Source organism: Sphaeramia orbicularis, chromosome 18 (genome assembly GCF_902148855.1).
Source record: "Sphaeramia orbicularis chromosome 18, fSphaOr1.1, whole genome shotgun sequence".
NCBI lineage: Eukaryota > Metazoa > Chordata > Actinopteri > Kurtiformes > Apogonidae > Sphaeramia > Sphaeramia orbicularis.
Genome location: NC_043974.1, coordinates 2,697,547 through 2,720,660, shown reverse-complemented (window position 1 = coordinate 2,720,660; position 23,114 = coordinate 2,697,547). Strand labels below are relative to the sequence as shown.

The 23,114-nt window shown below is 35.7% G+C and overlaps 1 protein-coding gene across 1 annotated transcript; it reads right to left on the bottom strand.

The window, feature by feature from the left end:
- Positions 1–311: 311 nt before the first annotated feature.
- LOC115438146 (low affinity immunoglobulin gamma Fc region receptor II-like) lies at positions 312–15,261 on the bottom strand. The gene is made up of 6 exons (XM_030161560.1): positions 15,138–15,261; positions 11,955–12,212; positions 9,820–10,065; positions 8,168–8,284; positions 3,107–3,175; positions 312–600 (listed from the first exon to the last, which is right to left on the bottom strand). The coding sequence occupies exons 1-6, from the start codon at positions 15,166–15,168 to the stop codon at positions 533–535; spliced, it is 789 nt and encodes a 262-aa protein (XP_030017420.1). The 5' UTR covers positions 15,169–15,261; the 3' UTR covers positions 312–532.
- Positions 15,262–23,114: the final 7,853 nt, after the last annotated feature.

Sequence of the window (23,114 nt, the reverse complement as noted above, 5' to 3'; positions counted from 1 at the left end):
GGTCTAATATAGATTTATTATTGTTATTATTATTAGTATTATTATTATTATTATTATTATTATTATTATTATTATTATTATTCTGAGAAAAAAAGTCAGAATTCTGGGGAAAAAAAAAAAGACAGAATTCTGACTTTTTTCTTAGAATAATAAAAAATATATACTGGACCTTACTTTTTTTTTTTTTTCTAGTGGCCCTAATCTTCTTTCTTTCTTTCTTTCTTTCTTTCTTTCTTTCTTTCTTTCTTTCTTATGGAAGAGGATTAAGGCCACTGGAAAAACAAAAACATTAAGGTCTAATATATTTTATTATTATTACTATGAGTTCAAAGTCAGAATTCTGAGAAAGAAGTCAGAATTCTTTCTTTCTTTCAATAAAATGAACATATAAAATAAAAAAAATAAAATTCTGACAGTCGAAGGCTGTGACAGGGCTCAGGCAGTCATGGAGAATGAAACTCCTTCAGACGTTCATTCATTCTGACAGATCCCCATTTATGACTGGATATGTTCATATGTTGTGGATGTTGTGTTAACTTTGTGTGTGTTCCAGTTTGATTGTGGAGTACAGAGTGAACGCAGCCTCAGCAGACTCCACATCTGTGAACACATGAGAAAAGAAAAAGAAGAAGATGAGAAAACAGAAAGCACTGTTTAGACTACCTTTGTACAAGGATGGAGAGAGAGAGACAGAGAGAAAGAGGGGGAGAGAGAGAGTGAGAGACAGAGAGAAAGAGGGGGAGAGAGAGAGTGAGAGACAGAGAGAAAGAGGGGGAGAGAGAGTGAGAGAGAGTGAGAGACAGAGAGAAAGAGGGGGAGAGAGAGTGAGAGACAGAGAGAAAGGGGGGGGAGTGAAAGAAAGAGAGGGGGGGTGTAAGAGAGAGAGAAAGAGAGCGGAAGAGAGACAGAGTTTCATTCGTGCTCTTCATGATTCTGAAAGTCAAAGCCTTCACATGTGAGTTTCAGGTCCGTCCTGTTTGGAAACTTTATGCAGGAACAGCTCATATATTTGAAAATAGAACACATGCATGTGGGGGTAAATGTGGGCAAATCTGAAATAACTGAAGAAATCCCGCAGTGAAATTTTTAAGTTTTCATTGGGTTTGTGTGTTTTTTACCTCCACCAGGGAGGTTCTGTTTTTGTTGGTGTTGGTTTGTCTGTCTGTGTGCAAGATAACTCCGAAAGTTATGGACGGATTTGGATGAAATTTTCAGTAAATGTTGATACTGGCACAAGCAACAAATGATTAAATTTAGGTGGTGATCGGGGGGGGGGGGGATATATAATATATACATAATAGTATACATCAAAAAAGGATAGAAAAATTCACAATTCACAATATATTTTACATTTTAAATATATACAAATGCATGTAAGTAAAAATATATGTTTAAAAAATGCTTGAGGTATAAATAGAAATTATACAAATTAAATAACATTATACACTTGACATAGTTTGTTGATTTTATTTCCTTTAAATTGTCTAAATAATTGGAGAAAAGGGCCTTAAAAACAATAATGTTTGGACACTGCTGTGCAAATTTAGCACAATGAATGTGAAATTTGGCAAAAATAACTAACTAATAACTTTTCTAGATTTATTTTATTAATTTGTGAAAGGCCAAATAAAACATGTTGAAAGTTCAATTTACATGAAACCTCAGGAGTACTGTTTCATTTCCGTAACCAGGGAGACAGAGCGTCACCAACTCGGACCAATCAGAGGCCGTTTCCAGGCACAACAATAACAAATACACATGTGCTACAGACCTCATGGAATCTTTTTGTCCATAATTGCCAGTGATTGAATCTAAATATTTATGTCCCATTCGATCATATGTTTTATCTTAAAGAACTTTAGCTGAAATAACACTTTTTATTTCTCCAAGTGCAAATGGTGACGTAAGACATGAGCTGCAGATATAAAAAAGAAAAACAGTCATACATGTGCACATTAGGGTCTACAAGACCCTGTCAAAGTACTGACGTGTTTTACTGTAACAGACGTTCTGACACTGGTCTACTGATGGAAAGGGCAACAGGACGTTTTATTTATTTATTTATTTATTTATTTATTTATCTAAAGTGTATCTCATCATTTAATACAGAGTTAAAGCGATGTCCAAAAATGAAGGAATTTAAAAGGACGAACAAAGACACAATGTTTCAGAAGTACAGGGATGAGGGAGGGGCTTGGGGATCACTGGGGGTTATAAAGATGGACGTGTGTGTGTGTGTGTGTGTGTGTGTGTGTGTGTGTATAGATCTGTGTATGAATATGTATTTACATATATGTGTTATTGTATTATGTGTTTATGTAAATCATATTATATTTGTTCATATTAATATAAGACAGAAACCAAATTATTTCCTAATGAGTATCAGTCATATTATGGTATCTAGTATAGATCTGCTTAGACTACAAAGGTTATTATTATTATTATTATTATTATTATTATTATTATTATTATTATTATTATTATTATTACTTATATAAGGAGAAGGGGTGGAGTTTATAAGTTATACTTCTTCTCACTCCTGTTTGAGTTTATATTATATGTCTTTTGTTAAAGTGTTTTGTTTATTTATTTTCTTCTGTTTTGACATTCATATTCAAAATAAATACCTCAATCAATCTTATTATCTCAGGGGTAGAAAAGACGTACAGGGACGAAAAACTATCTGTGATATCTGTTTGATTCACAACTGATATAAGTCCTGAAATAAATAAATAAATAAATAAATAAATAAAGGCTAGTATTTAATGAATTTATAAGACACATTGTCTGAAACAAATGAAAACAGAATTTGGTTTAATTTATATTTGGCATTTCCTGATTTCCAGAAAACTGTCAAATACATATAAACGGTGCTGACAGATGCACAGCAGTGCTTACTTTCATCTTTTCTTTCTGTTTTTCATAGTTTGAATATGCTTCACAACATGTGGAATGGAAAGAGAAAATAAAGTTTGTCATACATGTTTATTTAACACGTTTATAGATACTGACTTCAGTACAACTACAAACAATGGAATTCCATGTGAAGTTGAATTTGAGTCCAGATAGTTGGACATGAGTGTGAGTTTGTCGGTGCTTCTTTTACCTTTGCTCCTCCTCGGCTGGACGTCCTCTGCTATAATAACATCTGTGTAGGACACGTCCTGGTTTTTACCTGCAGAGCAACAGCAGCATTCTGTGACCGAAGGGGGTTGAACTGAGGGGTTGACTTCAGACTTGGCACATTTATAGAGGCAGCTGATATGCTGACATCAGCACATATGTAGACATGATGACATCAGCTGATGCCAAAATAAGGTACAATATGTGTGAGGGGCGGGGCTTGTTGTACCTGGAACCACTTGTTATAATCACACAGATGATGGTTCATTAAAGCATGTGTGTGCAGGGCCTAGCCTAAAGTATGAAAAAAATGCGGAAAAATAGGTTATATGTATTTATTTTCTAAAATATATATATTCAATACTTTTTTAATGTATATATTATCATTATTTATTTATTTATTTTTTTTTTAATTTTCCATGCTGTAGAATTTTGACTCTTTGTAAATCTTTATGTTTTATTATGTATTGTAGTTGTAATATGTAATGTATTGTGACCTAAGTACAAAATAACAATATGTTACAATACTGTTTTAATATGATACAGCTGTAATCATCATATTATAAATACTGTAAATGCATAAATGTTGCATTGAACATTGTACCAGTGGATTTAGTTGTAATACCATAAGCTTGTACATTTGTGCAATGCATGATTCTTATTCTTAAAACATTTTTGTACTTTTATAATTTTTTTGTTTGTGTGTGTGTGTGTGTGTGTGTGTGTGTGTGTGTGTGTGTGTGTGTGTGTGTGTGTGTGTATATATATATGTATATATAAACTAACCTTTTTTTTGCATATTTGGTGGTTTACTGGGGTTGGGTCATCATAAGGAGGGTCAGAACTCTAAAACAGAAAACTGACCTGTGGGTCACTTTTCCATGGGGGTCTGTTTTCTGTGTGACACCAGCACATACAGTCACAGACAGAGTTTATGAGGCAGACAAACAGGACACCACCCAATGACGCAATAACAACAGTATGGTTTTGTTAGAGCATGCATCAAAAACTTTGAAGGAGTCATTGAAAGCTAAAATTAAATCAAAGTAAATTCAGGAAGTAGCTCTTTGTTGTTGCAGATGAAAAGATCATTTGTATTTCCACCCACGCAGCTGTGAATATGCATGTCTGAAACATTTAAAAAAAAATAAAAACTGCAGTGAGCCACACTGAATGCAATGTTGGACGGTTTGTGCTGAGTTATGAGACTGGTGTGGTGTACAGTTTGTGCTGGGTCATGTGATGTGTGCTAGTTTGCATGTTGAAAATATGGGTTCAAAGCTAGTTCCTGTTATGTGTTGTGTAGTCATGTGACCCATGTTGTGTCTATGGGGGGAGAGCAGCTGAGCTGATCGGGTGGAGGGAATGTTTTAGTTTGACCCCATGACTCTGTGCTGGTGTAATAGAGTATGTGCTGCATCATACATGTGCTGTTGTAAATGATAGTTGATAAAACTGCCTTCTCATAGTCATGCAGTGTTCTGGGGCCAAGCGGTGTAACCCAAGTTCCCTGTCCTGTGACTTCATTCTGCTGAAACTTCACAATACACAGCCCAGTATTTAATATTTACAACAGTGTATTAGGGCCACAGAAGAAAATAAAAACATTTGAGACTACGAGAATAAAGTTGTAATATTTGAGAATAAACTCATTATTTAATGAGAATAAAGTCGTACTTTTATGATTTTATTGGAAAATTCGACAGAGTTTCCAGTTTTACAGCGAAGGAAACAAGTGAAGCAGATCCTTTCCCTTCTGTTGGACTGACAAACTCAGCAGAATCCTCACAGTTTCTGTAGAAACACAAACCCTTCAGTTCTGCTGTTTCCACTGATAGTCCTACAGATGAACACCTGGACAGTTTCTCCTCCACAAAAGAGGAAATTTACTCCAAATCAGTTCAGTTCTTATAACAAACTCAAATGTGTGCAGACTCTTTTCAAAGTCCTTAAACTAACGATAATGAGCTGATGGAGGACAGACTCAGGATTTAACCTTTGTGTCTAAACCACAAATGAAAGAAGAACTGAAACTAAACGTTCACAGTTCCACATCGATGAGCGGGTACGACTGTAGTCTCATTAAATAACAAGTTTTTTAAAACCACAACTTCATTCTCGTTATACAGTGACTTTATTCTCAAAATATAACGACTTTATTCTCAGAGTGACAAGAGGTTTTTTTTATTTTCTTATGTGTCCTTAATACGCTGTCGTAAATATTTATTAATATAATTCGACATCTTCTAAACCTACAGCATCATAACGGCTGTTAGAAGACAAACATTTGTTTACATTTGCATGTATTTCTAGTGTTTAAATTCAGATATTGTTGGTCAACTTTCAGTTCATTTTATTTCTTTGCCTCCAAACTCACAGAGCAGAGATCATATATTATATTCTGAATGTTATTTGAGTTACATCCAAAACATTCCAGACAAGTTCCTGTCAAAGAGCTGGAAAAAACTGCTTGTATTTAGATGGTGTTTCATATTCGCTTCACACACATTTAGATGTTAATAAGAACGTGCCTCAGTTTGTATTTATGAGTTGTAATTATAGTTATTTATTATGTATTTTTGATTAATTAATTAGTTGTTTGAAGTCAGAAAAGTGTGCCCAGTGTTGATCAGTGATGTCCTCAAATATCTGGTTTGGTCCGCAAACAGAAGATATTCACTTTATTTCCATAAAGGAGTGGAGAAACCACAAAATATTCAACAGATAAATGTAATTATATGACTTAAAAATTACTCAGATTTATTATTGATCAGAAAAGATGCTTTTTAATTTAATAGTCATCACTTAATCAGTTACTGAGTTATTCATTACACTTTTATTGACCTGTTTTACTAAGTTTTACTGTAATATTTTAAAAAGTAGTAACAATAACTTCCATCAGAATTAGAAAAATCACAATTATTATGTCTAATAAATAGAGAAAATTTCACATTAAAGCTTAAAAACTTGAAGAAAATCTTTTAAGTTTTGGGAAGTTATTTTTTTTTCCCCAGGTTTTTTTTTTTTATGAGTTTCTGAGGTACAGTGAAGAACAATTAGAAGAACAGAATTTTGAAAGACTTTGATTGACAAATAAATCACATTTAAGCTAAGTCTCCATTTCTGTCGTTCCCAGACTTTTAGCCTCGACCGTACATTCGAATGAACCTCATGACCCTGCCGTGCATTTTATTCTTCTGTAGGGGACGAGAGTTTCACAGCTTCACTGAGAAAAAAACCTGTTCACTGCAAAGGACAGTCCATAAAAAAACACAATAACAAGTGGTGCCAGTCATAACAAGCCCCGCCCCCTGCACGTATTGTAGTTTATTTTGGCATCGATCCAGATGAAGTCATCGTGTCTGTGTATGTGCTGATGTCATCATATCAGTTGCCTCTATATACGTGTGTGCCAAGTTTGAGGTCAATTAAAATTAAAGTGATGTTTTTATAGACGTGTGAAATTTCTCTCATTATAACTAAAGGGGAGGGGGAAGAAAGATTAAAAAAAAAAAAAAAAAAAAAATCATAAAAAATGTGAACTTTAACTTACTTTTCCAAAATGTCACCACATCCATTCTGCTAATCTATAAACCCAATTAGGTCTGAATTCAACCTGTAGTTTTTCTGCTACAGACGTGAAATTTAGTCATACTGCAGGTGGGATGGTTTTTCCAGTCAGGGCATCAGTTTTAATGGTTTATTACATAATGCACCAGATTATTACATTTCCTTTAAAAAAAAATAAATAAAAGTGCTTCATCTGCTTTTTGTAATAAACTTTGCAATATGTAATAAGTTATTACAAAATGCATCAAAGTTTATTACAAAATGTGTTCAAGAATTTTATTACAAAGTGAGCATAAAATCTATAAATCCAATTTGGTCTGAATTCAACCAACAGTTTTGCTGCTACAGACATGTGAAATTTTGCCCATTTTAAGTAAATGGGAGAAAAAAAAAAAAAAAAAAGAGAATAAAAACATTCATATAAAAAATGTAAACGTTGAACTAGTTTTCCAAAAATGTAATGACATTTATTCTGGGTCACTGGCAATCTATAACAAACAAACAAACAAACAAACAAACAAACAAACAAACAAACAAACAAACAAACAATACCCCTTGCCTCCCCTTTTAAGGGGGGGGGGGGGGGGGCAGGTACACTCAAAAAAATAATTAAGCCAAAAATGTTGACTTTATATATTTTCATTACATGTAAATTTTCCATGTAATTTTATTACATAAGTTTAATGTAAAGAGTTGCATTTAATACAATGTTTTTTCTATCATACTGAGTCAGTATGAATAAATTAAATACCTTCAGTCAGATTTGCTTTAGTTAATGCAAACTTTTACATAAACTGTGTTTGACTGTGACGCTCAGCCTTTTTATGTGATCTAGTAAATAAAGTTTACTTTATTTGTTTAGATTCACTTTATACTAAGCATATTCACATTATGTTTGACTTTTTCGGATAAATAAACTTTAAATTTCATATATTTCAGTTACATTTTACTTTAAAATATTACTTCATGTTTATTAGAGCCAAGAATAATTTTTTTTAGTGTAAATATTCATAAAAAATGTGACCTTCTTTTTCCAAAATGTCATCTGATCTATTCTTGGTCTATAAAACCCTATTTGGTCTGAATTCAACCATTAGTTTTCCTGCTCAAACAAACAAAGAAACAAATAAACAAACAGACTGAACCAAAAACAACAACACCCCTTGCTTCCCCTTTTGGGAGGGGGTGCGTAAAAATAAAAATTGTGTTTGAAAAACTGTAGTATTATGCTTTTACCAACCAAGACAATTATTTAATGTAAAAAATCCATACTGTTTTCCTTTCCTGGGTCTCAGGAGGTGAAATGTTTTCATGTAACGTCGGCTAAAAGGCTTCCACAGCTCAGTTTATTCTCATGTCACTGAAATCTTGTGAGTTCACCTTCATTTCTTTTCACGCTGCTTTTTTCAGGTTTTTGCGTCTGATATGCCACCACCACCTAAATGTCATGTTATTTACACAAAAACATGCTGACCTTTGTGGCGTCTCCAGAGGTAGAGCAGCATCAGCAGCCCCATCATGAGGCAGACGCCCACCACAGGAAGTAGAATGTGTGTGAGGGGAGCGGCAGACGCAGCAGGACCAGGTCCACCTTCAGCAGACAAATGTCAGAGGGTGACCTCAATGCAAACAAACAACCAGCGTCTGCTGCCAAGTGTGACATCCTGCATGTGTTCAGGACCGACGGTGCACGTCATGTCAGTAACACTGTACCGTAAAGACTTTCACATACATTATACGGACAAAAGTATTGGGACATGTTGAATTCAGGTCGTTCTTTTGCACAGGTCTCAAACATGAGGCCCGGGGGCAAAGGGTTCAGTCTGACCTGTCGGATGGATTTGTGAAAAGCAAAAATTACACCGAAGATATTAGCAATCAATGATGTTAAAAGCATTTTAGGTCAGTTCAATCTAAAAATGATCAGACCAGTAAAATACTACCATGAGAAACTATAAATAATGAAAACTGTACATTTTTCTCTTGTTTAAGTGTCAAAAAAGTAAAATTACACAAATGTTTATATTTACAGACTATCCTTTTATATAAAAATAAAAAAAATGTGAATAACCTGAGATGTCTTAAGAGAAGTATGTGGAATTTTAATAACATTCTGTCAGTTATTTAATATTTTGTGTATTTGTAGATCCACTGTGATCTGTAAGTTGTGATTCACATGTATAAATAATAAACCGAGTTGTAATATTGTTAACGTTGCACTTATTTTCTTAAAGAATGTTCAGGTTGTTCATGTTTGTTCATGTTATGTTTGAGTACAGTTCATAGATGGAAACATTTTCAGTATGGAATTTGACTTTTTTCATTCAAAAGTTCTTATCCTATTATTTATATTATTTCACTGGTCCGGCCCACTTTATATAACATTAGTCTGAATGTGGAACTGAACTAAAATGAGTTTGACAGCCCTGTCACAGGTGCCAAACATGAGGCCTGGGGGCCACCAAAGGGTCCACTCTGACCTGTAGGATGGATTTGTGAAATACAAAAATGAAACTGAAGAAATGAACAATGGAGGATGTTCAAATCCTTTTCATTCAGATTCCACATACAGACCAGTTAGATCTCCAGTAGGTCAGACCAGTCAAATACTATCATATTAAACCTAGAAATAATAAAAACAGACAATTTTATCTTTGTTTTAGTGTAAAAAATGAAAATGTTTCTATTAAAAAACTGTTATTTGACCAAAAATGTGACAAAGCTGAAATGTCTTCAGATCAGTGAATGCAGTTGTACCAATATTCTGCCTGTTCTTAAATGTTTGGTGTATTTGTAATTCTAATGTCAGTTCTAATGCACATGTGTAAAGGATAAACTGAGAATCTGAGGCAGAATATTGTTCAAATTGCAGTTGTTTTTCTTCAGATGTTTCCAGTTGTTCATGTTCTTCAGATTTTTGTAGATGCAAACATTATCATAATATAATTTCTCTTTTTTCACTGTTCTTATTTTCCTGGTTGGGTCCACTGCAGATCAGACTGGGCTGAATGTGGAACTGAACTGACATGAGTTTGACAGAACTGTTCTATGTCGTTTATGTGCTCGGTCCTAACATGAAGACTTTCCCTCTGTGGTGTGTGAACAGACCTTCAGGTCGACCCTCACCTCTGACACTCAGCCAGCTGTACGGTGACGGTCCAGATCCAGACATGTTACACATGTACAGTCCTTCATCTGACGCAGAAACGCTCAGAATGGTCAGTGTTCCTGTGGAGCTGCTCCCGATCAAAACACCGTCTTTGTAGAAATCAGATGTTCTGTTGGGGGAGGGGTTTCTGTTCCTGCAGGTCAAGGTCAGATTATCTCCCTCTGTCATGGGGACGCTGGGAGTCTCCAGGATCACATCAAAAGCTGAAAAAAACAGGAACAGACTGGCTGTGAAATCTGTGTTAGGTGTGAACACTGAGCCCAGTCACATGACCACAAAAATACCATAACTGGGAGTAAGTAATCCCATAACTGCCATAATCAGATGCGATGCATCACAGTTGTTAGATTTATGTTCTCATGTACAAATGTTATTTATGCAAATTTTGACTTGTTTGTTTTTCTTCTGTTACTTTTTTTCTGTATGTGCACTTTATATTTTGTACACTCTGAAGTCGAAGGTCAGTGTTCTGTACTTCTGGCTGATGACCTCACTTCCTTACATTGCCTCCCACCAGAGTATGAGAAATGTCCTGCTCTATACGTTTCAGTAAAAGTGAAACAAAGAAGAAAATGCCTGTCTTTCTTATTGAAACATGTCAGAAGAAGAAGGAGAGAGTACTACGAGCTCAACAACAGTCACTTCAGAAATGCGATAATGGAAAAACCCTGGTTTACATGTTTACGTCCATTATTTGATTTCTGTCAGAGTATGTACGTACATATGTATGTAAGACCTACGCTTCCTGTCATTTTCAAAACATCTGGTCATGTCTGGGTGACCATGGCAACGCCTACGGTGTCAGTGTTAGCTGTCCTAATGTGGGAGGAGCTAATAAGATGAATTCCTTAGGCTCACGTTGTCACTGTGTAACCTCTGTTTATATAGATTGATTGATTGATTGATTGATTTTACACATACGCAGATGTTAAAAAAAATTAGGGCTGTCAAACGATAAAAATGTTTAATCAGATCTGACCCATATGGACGTTCAGAGGCTTCGTAGTTACCATGGAAACACTGTCATCTTCTCCAACATTGACTCACTAGTAAAACCCATGGAGTTGGATCAATGACATCAGATGCAGATGATTGTCTTTACATTCAGTTAATTATGTGTTTTGCTGAAAAAGTCACTTTTTCTTCAGTTTTGTCTGTTTTGAGACAACAACCTTTGAAATGACTCTGAGCTTTTATGAAAATCTACCTAATCTTTAGAATCATAGATCTTCATGGGTTGAAAATAAAGTTTTTTTTTAAATTTATTTTAATCAAACCTGTCCTTAAACACAGTTAACCCTTTAACCCCTGACGTGTCTGTGGTGAGCGTTCTGAATGTATGATTTATTTTAAACATTCATAGAAATTCAGCCGTTTGCTGAATAGGAAAAATTTCCAAACATGCTGATACAATGGAAGTTATTCTTTCCACAGACATCTGAGCATGCTCAGTTCACCCCCTGCTGCCTGTGGAATGGGATGTCAAACACTGAGCAGTGAGTGAGACTGACTGACTATAAAAATACACGATTTGGGCTTTTTTTTTTTTTAAACCATTTTCTTTGTGTTTTTTTTGTTTTTCCTGTTGTTTCCAATGTTGTGGTGATTTTCCTTTATTTATTTATTTATTTTACTGTGTTTTTGGTGAGTTTTGACCGTGGATCTGCTTTATGGAGTTAAATAGGTGTCAAAAACAGCTGGAATGATTTAGAAAAAAACAGCCCAAAACTAAACCTACTGGGTCCAAGTTCAAATCCTTGTTGTTGTTCAGTGTGTTCCAGTTCACAGCTGATGTTCAACATCCTAAATCTGTTATTGATGTTCATTCTAGTGCCTTATCTGGTCCAAACTTGTCAAACTTCAGTTCCTCTTTTTGTCTTTTTCTGTTCTTCCACCTATTTGGACCCTAAAACACACAGTAAAACCAAACCACTGAAGAAAAGGAACACAAGCACAAACTGACAGCAGCTTTAATGAACCTGAAACAGACGCAGATTCACAGCAGAACCTTTACCTGGAATCAAAGGGTTAATATGTGAACCTTTACCTGGAATCAGGACTCTAAAGGGTTCAAAGTCTGAGTTAGTTCTACCTGTCACTGTGATGTTGATGACGTTGGAACACTGTCCTCCTTCAGATTCACACCAGTACAGTCCACTTTCTCCTGGGTAAATGGCACTAGTTAACCAGCTGGATCCATTTTGTTCCCATGGGGGGATGTGTTCAGTTGTGTTCCTTAAAATCTTCCTCCTGACTGTCCACTCAGATGAGTTTCCCTCCTCCCCACAGCTGAGGCGCACCTCCTCATACTGAAAGAACTGGATTCGATACGGAACAACCGTCAAGGAGGCTGTAAGGAACCAACCAGACGACAACACCGTTAGATTTACTCTGAATCAACTTCATTTATTATTTACAGCACATTTACAACACCAAGTGCTATACAAATATAGAGGTAAAATACTACAACAACAACAACAATAATAATAATAATAATAATGATAATAATAATAATAATAATAATAATAATACATCACAGTTATATAGCACTTTTTTGGACACTCAAAGACACTTCACAAACAAACAAAACAAAAAGAACAGGGAGAAAAAAAGAAAAGAAAAAAGAGGTTTAAGATATGATAAAACTAGTAAATAACTAGTAAAAAAAAAAAAAAATATATATATATATATATATATATATATATATATATATATACATATATATATATATATATATATATATATATATATATGTATATGGAGAGAGAGAGAGAGAGTTACAGTATATGTGCCAAGTTTGAAGTAAATTGAAAAAAATGGATCTTTTTTATAGACATTTGAAATTTTGCCCATTAAAAGTAAAAGGGTGAAAATTTTTTTAAAAAAGATTCAAAGAAAATTTGAACTTTTCCCCAAAATGTAAATCAGATCTATTCTTGGTCACTGGCAATCTATAAACTCAATTTGGTTTGAATTAAACCAATAGTTTTGCTGCTACAGATGTGTGAAATTTTGCCCATTGTAAGTAAATGCAAAAAAATAAAAAATAAAAAAAATTGCTTTTAAAAATTCATTAAAAATGTGAACTTGGACCTACGCTCCCCTAAATTTAATCAGATCTATTCTGGGTCACTGGTAATCTATAAACCCAGTGTGATCTGAATTCAATTCATACAGGTTCAGATGCTTTTTAAATCAGGATAAAGAAGATGTTGATTGAAGTTTAGGTTGTAGATTATTCCACAGATGTGGTCCACTATATTTTAGTTCAGTTCTGTCAAACTCATGTCAGTTCAGTTCCACATTCAGCCTAGTCTGATCTGCAGTGGACCCAACCAGGAAAATAAGAACAGTGAAAAAAGGACAATTCAATTATGATCATGTTTACATCCACAAAAACCTGAAGAACATGAACAACTGGAAACGTGTTATGAAAAACAACTGTAATTTTAATAATATTCTGCCTCAGATTATCAGTTTATCCTTTACACATGTGCATTAGAACTGACATTACAATTACAAAGACACCAAACATTTAACCATTTCACAGTGGTCACTCCAGTGGTCACTCCAGTGGTCAGTTCTCCTCCAGCTGTTCTCTTGTATATTCATGGGTTTTGTTGTTTTAGTTCCATATCAGCCAACACAGTGGACGCTCATCCACCATCCCATAATAATACACTGACATTCAGACCATTGCTGTAACTTTGCTGTTCTTGATAAACCTGATCTGCACGAACATGTTTGAGAGGAAATCAGTCATTAATTGTTAGACTGTAATTAACAATTTATTATTTTTTTTAAACAAAAAGGTTTTTTGCATATTATCGCCATGAAGTAATAACTAGCATTATAATTTGTTAAAATGTGAGAAAACATCAGATTAGCTGCATTAAAAATGTTTTCATTTCGTGGTTTTCATATCTGATATTGGGTTTTAAATACACGTTTCTTTGCTTCAAAAATGTAATGCATGGTGTAGAGTGGACATTTTTGTCACTACATGAAAAATACAAATAAAAATAAAAATCAATCACATTGTTTTTTTGATGCCTAAGGAACACTCAAGAAAAAATGTTGACCGAGGTTCTCATGAAAGGGTTAATAACAGGCAGAATATTGGTACAACTGCATTCACTTATCTGAAGACATTTCAGGATATTCACATTTTTTGTAAAATAACAGTTTTTTTAATATAAGCATTTTCATTTTTTTACACTAAAACAAAGATAAAATGGTCTGTTTTCATTATTTCTAGGTTTAATATGATAGTATTTGACTGGTCTGACCTACTGGAGATCTAACTGGTCTGTATGTGGAATCTGAATGAAAATAATTTTCACATCCTCCATTGTTCATATCTTCAGTGTAATTTTTGTATTTCATAAATCCATCCTGTGGGTCAGATTGGATCCTTTGGTGGGTCAGATTTGGACCCCGGGCCGCATGTTTGACACCTGTGTTTTAGAGAATACTGACTGACAGAAGTCGAGCAGTGAGGAAGAAAACATTTACTAGATTTAATGTGTTAGATAGTTGTGAATAACAGAAGGCAACATCAAAAAGTTCTGGAAAACTTTAGGAAGGTCACGAGTTAAGCACACAAATTTGTACGTGAAGACGCAGGTCTGGGAAACTTTCACGTCAAGTTGTGGTGACGATGGGGACAAAAACAATAATGACCTGAACTATATTTGCACTTCATATATTCATCATATCTTAAACTGTTTTTAATGGTATTTTATTGTGTTCTATGGGTATTCTAATTGTATTTTATTTGCACTGATTAATTCGTTTTTTCGCAGTGTAAAGTTTTTACTTTACAGTGTTACATGTACCCCGTGTGTCTCCCCCTACCTCCCCCCTCTCCCCCAGTCTCTCTCTATCTCTATCGCTCTCTCTTTTCTCCTCCTTTACTCTCTCTCTTTAACCCCAACTGGTCCAGGCAGACGTCCATCCTTCAGGACTCTGGTTCTGCTCCAGGTTTCTGCTGTTAAAGGTACTTTTTCCTTCCACTGTCACCAGTCACTAGTGTTTGCTCCTGGAGGATTCTGTTACGTTTCTGTAAATCTGATTCGATTTTGATTTGATAAAGCACTTTGTGACTGTCTGTGAAAAGTGCTCTATTAATAAAATTTACTTACTTACTATATTCTGCACTCGTACCGTTTGATGCCTTAAAAACCTGCTCCTAAACACTCGATTCTTTTTTTTTTTTTTCTAAACAATCTAAACACTCGATTCTAAGTTGTGCAACAGAAAGTTCAACACTTACCAACGACCGTGCAGAGTGTGGTGAAGTCCATGCTGCTCAGCAGAAGATTGAACGACTATAAATGCTAGAGTTGGTTGGTTGATCACATCTGCATCTACATCACAACATCCTGCTGCAATAATCAAGTTCTCAGGCTCTTGTTTACACAGGATGCACACCCTGTCTACACTCAGACACCTAAAACCTGTGACCTGGCCTTCTTTAACTTCCTGTTGCCTCATTTAGGAAGTTTTCGCACCATTGAACAGACTTTTTAACCCATAAAGACCCAGAGCTACTTTTGGGGCATGTCCCAAATTCATTTTTCTCCTTATGTAAATGTTGAAGCCAAAACATATTGTTGTTTGTTTATTCCTCTTTTTTGTTTTGACCTTGATTTAATGATTGTTTAAATTACAGGTGTCACACATGTGTCCCAGGAGCCAAAGGGTCCAGTCTGACCCACAGGATCAATTTATAAAGTGCAGAAGATTTTAACAGTCAAGGGCGTCAAACTGTAAAATAACAGCAGCATAACCGAGAAAGAATGACTGCAAATGTTCTTCTGGGTTTCATGTGAAAAAATTATCTGACATCATGTCTATGAATAATGACAACACCAATTTATTCTGTTTGATTTACTGCAAAGAACATTAAATTCTGATCTCCTTTAATAATCAGACGTCAATAACCTGAACAAATATGAACAACCTGGAATGTCTATGAAAAATCAGTACAATCTTCTGTCTGTTTAGTGTCTTTGTAGATCTGATCTGTAATGCACATGGATTAATCTGAGGCTGAGGCAGAATATTGATCAGATTTTTCTTATTATTATTATTTCTTCTTATTTTTCTTCAGATATTTCAGTTTTTTTCAGGTTATTCACATCGGTTTTGTTTAGATAATTTGTTTAATGTAAATGTTTTCATAATTTAATGTTATTTTTTGCTTATAAAAAATTTGGAGTTGTCATTATTTATAGATTATTCTGTTATTATTTGACTGCTTCGGCCCACTGCAGATCAAATTGAGCTGAATGTGAAACTGAACTAAAATGAGTTTGACAGCCCTGGCCTGAACAATAAATGAGGAAATCTTTTGGAACTTTGAATTTTTTCATTAACTTGTCAAAGAACACAAGAATAGAATACAGTGTTTTATTGCACTTCAGTATCTGCTCTTTCTTGCATTATCCAAGAGACATAAGCAACAGAAGAATATATCAAATTATCGTTTGGTGAAACATGTCTTCCAGTTATTCACATCTGTTTTGTTTGGATTGTTTGTAGAATGTAAATGTTTTCATAATTTAATGTTATTTTTTGCATATAAAAAATTTGGAGTTGTCAATATTTATAGGTTATTCTATTACACTGTCACATTGTGGCATGGTCTGCTAGCAGGAGAAATGTCATGAATGGCAGCAGAACCACTTCTGAAAATGGAGTGTGGAGGCAGGGATGAAGAATTCAAAGTAGACAGAGGCTAAAATCTCCCAGCATGCCTCACAACATTTGAATACAGACATTAAATTGTGCCTAGTAGACAGTCAGGTCATGTTTATATTCGTTTGGTGGAGATCAGGCCTGTGAAGGCTGAGGAGAACCTGGACAAACGTCCTCCTGTGAAGGAACAGTGATGGGACACAGAACATGTATTATATAGTAGGGTGTGTTTTTATTTTTATTCATAAATTTCAGTTTTTTTCAGGTTATTCACACCTTTTTTGTTTGGATGGTTTGTAAAATGTAAATGTTTTGTTCTGCCCCGGCCTAGGGCTTTACCAGGGCCAACATGACATGCTCTGCTTTTGTCCCCTCCCAGCTCCCAACACACACGTCAGTCAAAACAACTAAAGTTCACAAGGTTTATTTTTTTTATAACTAAAGAAGGGTTAGGAAAGGGCGCGGCTAAAACAACAAACACGGTTCAAAACTAAACTAGAAGCACTCGGAGAGTGCAGACCTCCGCCAAGGCTGATCAGTGGCCCCCCCCGTGGGCCCCCCCATGCCAAGGAGGTTATGTTTTTGCCAGGGTTTGTTAGTTTGTCTGTCTGTCTGTTTGTCTGTCCGTTAGTGTGCAACATAACTCAAAAAGTTATGGACAGATTTTGATGACATTTTCAGGGTTTGTTGGAAATGGGCCCCCCCGTGGGCCCCCCCACCCCCGATCACCACCAAAATTTAATCATTTCTTCCTTAGCCCATTTTCAACAAACCCTGAAAATTTCATCAAAATCTGTCCATAACTTTTTGAGTTATGTTGCACACTAACGGACAGACAAACAGACAGACAGACAAACAAACAAACCCTGGCAAAAACAGAACCTCCTTGGTGGAGGTAATTACCTAATCCAAAATAAATTCAAGAAATACAATACAGAAAACTAACCTTAACTCCCTAATAAAAACAGGAGAAAAGGTGAAACAAAAAAAAGCCGACTTCCCCGACCAGAAAAGGATCAATTTACAAAAACTCTCTTTACAACTTTATACAAACGAAGTATTACACGAAAGCACGACGACTGACGATCACACACACACACACACACACACACACACACACACACACACACACACACACACACACACACACACACACACACACACACACACACGGTTGGAAGCTGACAGGAGGCAAAAGAGACAGAGCCAACTGGAGATCCAGGGCTGTTTTCAAAGGGGGCGGGCAATCACACTCCACCAATCAGCTTCCTACAAGAAAAAAAAAACAAAAAAACAAGACAAACACAAAAAGAGCACAGCACAGCTACAGGACAGGAGAGAACACACACGATACAGAAAACATACATAGAAACACAAATAGACAAATTATGACCCAGGCTCATAACAGTTTTCATAATTTAATGTTATTTTTTGCATGTAAAATATTTGCAGTTGTCATTATTTATAGGTTATTGTGTCATTATTTGACTGCAGATCAAACTGAGCTGAATGTGGAACCTGAAAGAACAGGAGTTTGACAGCTGTGGTTTAGTGGGTGTGGCTGTGATTATCACCACATGTGTCATTCATCCTGAGTGTTGGTGGGTTCCATAAACCTGCTGTGTGTGTGTGTGTGTGTGTGTGTGTGTGTGTGTGTGTGTGTGTGTGTGCGTGTGCGTGTGTGTGTGTGTGTGTGAGGTGGTGTTAGTATAAGTACTAGAAACCAGAACAAAATATTTACCCTGAAAAAAAAACTGGAGCTGTTATTTACTTCAGAAAATCAGGAAAGTATTTGTACTTAGAATTGTAAGTAAATTGTGTAAGGGCGATCATCAGGTAAACTTTACTTGCAGATATACGTTTATTTTACAACCAAACCTCAGGTCATTTACTGATGATTATTAATATGGTCATTGAATTTTACTGTCTCCTTTTTTGTAAGTTTTACTCAGACTCTGAGCGCTTCAAACTGAAACATGCTAATGCACCCAGAGCTAATGGGTTTTCTAGGTGATTTTTAATCCTGTAAAGCACTTCTGTCAAACTCATGTCAGTTCAGTTCCACATTCAGCCCAGTCTGATCTGCAGTGGACCCAACCAGTCAAATAAGAACAGTGAAAAAAGTCAAATAAAATTATGATCATGTTAACATCTACAAAAATCGGAATAACACGAACAACTGGAAACGTCTTAAGAAAAGCAACTACAATTTGAGCAATATTCTGCCTCAGATTATCAGTTTATCCTTTACACATGTGCATTAGAACTGACATTAGAATTACAAATACACCAAACATTTAATAACCGTGTAGCCTGACGGTGCAGTGAGTGAACAGACTCAAAAACAGAATTATAAATTATATTATCTTCCTCTCCGTGTCAAACCAAATTCCTGAACAACCGTCCTGATTGGCTGGTATCAGGTCAAATACAGGGACATCCTCTGCAAGCGACATTTATGAAGACGAATGATTTTAAGGAATGAGCCTAATGGACTTAAGAAAAGGAAAATCTCAGCCATTGTTATCTGTTCTTCATCAGAGACATCTTCCCTACCATAGTAAATTGAGGACTCATAAACTGTGTGTTTACACTTAGTCGACCACCTTCCTCTCAACGTCTGTGTTCTATTATGTTTGCCTACCCAGAGGTGAAGATGAACCCAGAAACGAACAATAGACTGAATAACAAAATTCGTATCTGGTGCCATGTTAATAATGTATTATATTATGTGTTAATGTTGATTAACTCAGCACGTTAACTCTTTTATGCACGTAATACTTAAGCCATTTGCCTGACCTGTGGTTTCACATATGTGTGTCCTGATCATGTTCACGGTGAATTCTGTGAAAGTAAGAGTATCACTGCTTATAGCATGTCTGAATAATCATGCTATTATTTTACTGATGCTTAAGTGAGGTTACAGGTGATGTATAAAGTTTAAGTGATCTTATTTAAGGATCTTATTTAAGGATGCAAAGTTTTCTTACAAGTCTGCACAACGTCCTCTCCCCTCTGTCCTCCTAAGAGGGAAGAGAAACGTGATACTGAGATATGCAAATGACATACAAAGGAGGCCGGGTTACCGCCAAAACAGACAAAGAAGGCAACGCCCCGAGGCATCGATGACTCATTAATATGCACGAGGGAGGCGTGCCGGGTTGGTTTTTGGACAGAACTATAAAAGTGAATGAAACCAACTTTTCATCAGAGCTGTTCCATCACTCTCACTCAAAGAGCTGTTCCACCTTCTGAGCTCTCAAAGAGCTGTTCCATCTTCGCTGTTCTCAACTTCTCCTGGTGAGCTTTCCAGAACCAGCCGCCAGAGCCAGCTGTGCACCTCCTCCAGCCAGCAGAACTTCAGACCTTCAGACCTTCAGGCCTCCAGCGCAAGCATGTCGCTTCACAGCCTGTTCCTGCTTCGAACTACGTCACAAGACGTCAGCCCAACTGCATCCATTCTCCGTCAAGGCCTCTCCAGCCTGCATCCTCACCTTTGGCGTGTCGCTCCAGCTGCTACAGGCTCCTTCTCCAAAGTCACGTCCTGCATCCTTCAGAAGGCCTATAACTTGTAAGAAAACTTGCTCCTGATTTATCTGAGTTGGTGTTATTCCAATTTAAGTAGGTTTACCTCAACGTAACCTCACTAACGTTATAATATCTTGAATATAGCTATCTGCCAACTTAATCTACGTATTCTCCTGTCCATAATCTCCTGCTCCCTATTATCTTGTTTGTCTCTGGTCTTTATGTTATTTGTGTGTCTTAGTTTAGTTAATAAATTATTTATATGTGTATAAATCCGCTGCCTCAGGTTATTCCTTGTGTACTGTATATTTTCACTCTCGGGTTCCCTGTCCCATCAAAAAGTTCCACCACCTCTGCAAGATTTCCAAATTATTGGTTTGGATTGATTTAAGTTTAAGCTTAGTTATAAATCTATAATTAAATTAATCAATAAATCAACAATCCATTCTTAAATAATTTGGTATCTTATTCTTGCTACAACAGGCAGAATATTGGTACAACTGCATTCACTTATTTGAAGACATTTCAGGTTATTCACATTTTTTTGTCAAATAACAGTTTTTTAATATAAACATTTTAATGTAATTTTACTGGGTTTTTTTTTAACACTAAAACAAAGATAAAATGGTCTGTTTTCATTTTTTCTAGGTTTAATATGATAGTATTTGACTGGTCTGACCTACTGGAGATCTAACTGGTCTGTATGTGGAATCTGAATGAAAAGGATTTGGACATCCTCCATTGTTCAGATCTTCAGTGTAATTTTTGTAGTTCTTAAATCCATCCTGTAGGCCAGATTGGATCCTGTGGTGGGTCAGATTTGGACCCCAGGCCTCATGTTTGACACCTGGGCTGTAATGTTTTGGTTGAACAAAGTTACAGGTGAATGAACAACGGTTGCACTTCTCATCTCCTAACATACCACACACTTATGAGACAGCAGTGGTTTTTATTTTCATAAATGAACACATGTGTAAAGCAGCCCAGACTGTCTGACAGCAGCACAGAGCGATCAGTCCTGGAGTCAAACGGAAACATTCCTCCAGTTTACTCAGATACTGTCCACTATAGACAGAACAGGAGTCACAGAACTACAGGGTGGGGAAGCAAAATGTACACTGAACATTTAGTTGTTTTTTCTCAGCAGACACTACATCAATTGTTTTGAACCCAAACATATACTGATGTCATAATCATACCTAACACTATTATCCATACCTTTTCAGAAACTTTTGCCCATATGAGTAATCAGGAAAGCAAACGTCAAAGAGTGTGTGATTTGCTGAATGCACTCGTCACACCAAAGGAGATTTCAAAAATAGTTGGAGTGTCCATAAAGACTGTTTATAATGGAAAGAAGAGAATGACTATGAGCAAAACTATTACGAGAAAGTCTTGAAATGGAGGAAGCAACAAAAAACGTACCAAAGCTTTTATTAAAGCTCTCAAATCCAAAATCCTAAAGGATCCAACCAAATCCATGAGAAAAATGGCAATTGAACTTGAGGTAGACAACAAGAGCGTTAGGAATGCAGTAAAATATGATTTGAAGATTTAAATTCTCATGACTTTCAATAAACTCATTGGTCATACACTGTCTTTCAATCCCTGCCTCAAAATATTTTAAATTTTGCTTCCCCACCCTGTACAGAATACACAACAGATACTGGCTTTGAACAAATATTTACAACTTGTACGGTACTGTCACATGACTGTCACATGACTCAGTGACATGAAACTATGTGGGTCACATGACTCAGCACAAACTGCCCCCATTACAATAGTGTGTCTCGCGCCGATACTTTTTCTAACTTTTATTAATGGACAATATATAAGTAACGTTTACACAACATTTGACATATTTTTTCTCTGCAGTTTAAATTATCTATTAAAACGTACTTGGTATTTTTTGTTTCATATGTAATGACTATAACCTTTGAATATTATGTGAAAATACAGAATACAACTGACTCTTCCCACACAGTTTATTTATTACACCAATGACATATTTAGTTTTACTGGAATAGTTCTAGTTCTCACTGATACTTACAATAAGAAAATTAAAATTGTGACAATTAACCTCATAAATATTACTACAGCAAAAAAGTCTCTGTTTTTCAGTGTAGAGCACAGATGTTTACAGTCTGATACAAACACAGATGTGGCCTTTAATGACTGTCAAGAGATGTTTTATTTTATTCAAATCCTCTTGTTTCTTCCAGTTAAATGCATAGTTCAGACAGCTGTGAGTGACAGTGCACTCTCATTCTTGTGTCATGGTGCCAAATGTACACTAGGGGGCACTACATATTGATTTAGTGTTGACATAAGGTGATGATTTGGAACTTGTGTGATGTCATTCTGTGCCTGTTGTTTTTGTTTTCGTGAGGTGTGTGAGGTTATCCCGAAAATATCTAGGTGTAATAGGTGATTTTACACTGAAAAGTGGAAACAATGACAGCATGACTCTGACAGAAACTGTTCAAAGAATGATTAAAAAACTGAATACTGGGTTATTTAGGCTGATAGATAGATAGATAGATAGATAGATAGATAGATAGATAGATAGATAGATAGATAGATAGATAGATAGATAGATAGATAGATAGATAGATAGATAGATAGATAGATAGATAGATAGATAGATAGATAGATAGATAGATAGATAGATAGATAGATAGATAGATAGATAGATAGATAGATAGATAGATAGATAGATAGATAAGCTTTATTACAGACTTGTGGTTATTGTTAAAAAGCAAACAGATAAATAGAAACACAAAAAAACACAAAAAACAACCCCCCAAAAAAACACACAATAAATAAATAAAACTTTGTACTTTCACGGGACAGTCACACTATGAGTCACCATGACAACGCAAAACATTACAACAGAACAGTCCACGTGCTTCTGGAATGTTGTTTACACAAAAACACACCCTTGTGGTTGGTTTCCTCTCATGACGTTTTTATAAAAGGCAGGTGTTACATTCAGGTACCAGTCAGAGCGGTCTCCAGTTGA

Excerpts from the sequence above, each read along its gene's own strand:
- LOC115438146 (XM_030161560.1), bottom strand. The coding sequence starts at position 15,168 with ATGGACTTCACCACACTCTGCACGGTCGTTG. Across the intron at positions 12,213-15,137 it reads CACACTCTGCACGGTCGTTG|CCTCCTTGACGGTTGTTCCG; the intron begins GTAAGTGTTGAA and ends GGTTCCTTACAG. Across the intron at positions 601-3,106 it reads CCAGCCGAGGAGGAGCAAAG|ATGTGGAGTCTGCTGAGGCT; the intron begins GTAAAAGAAGCA and ends ATGTGTTCACAG.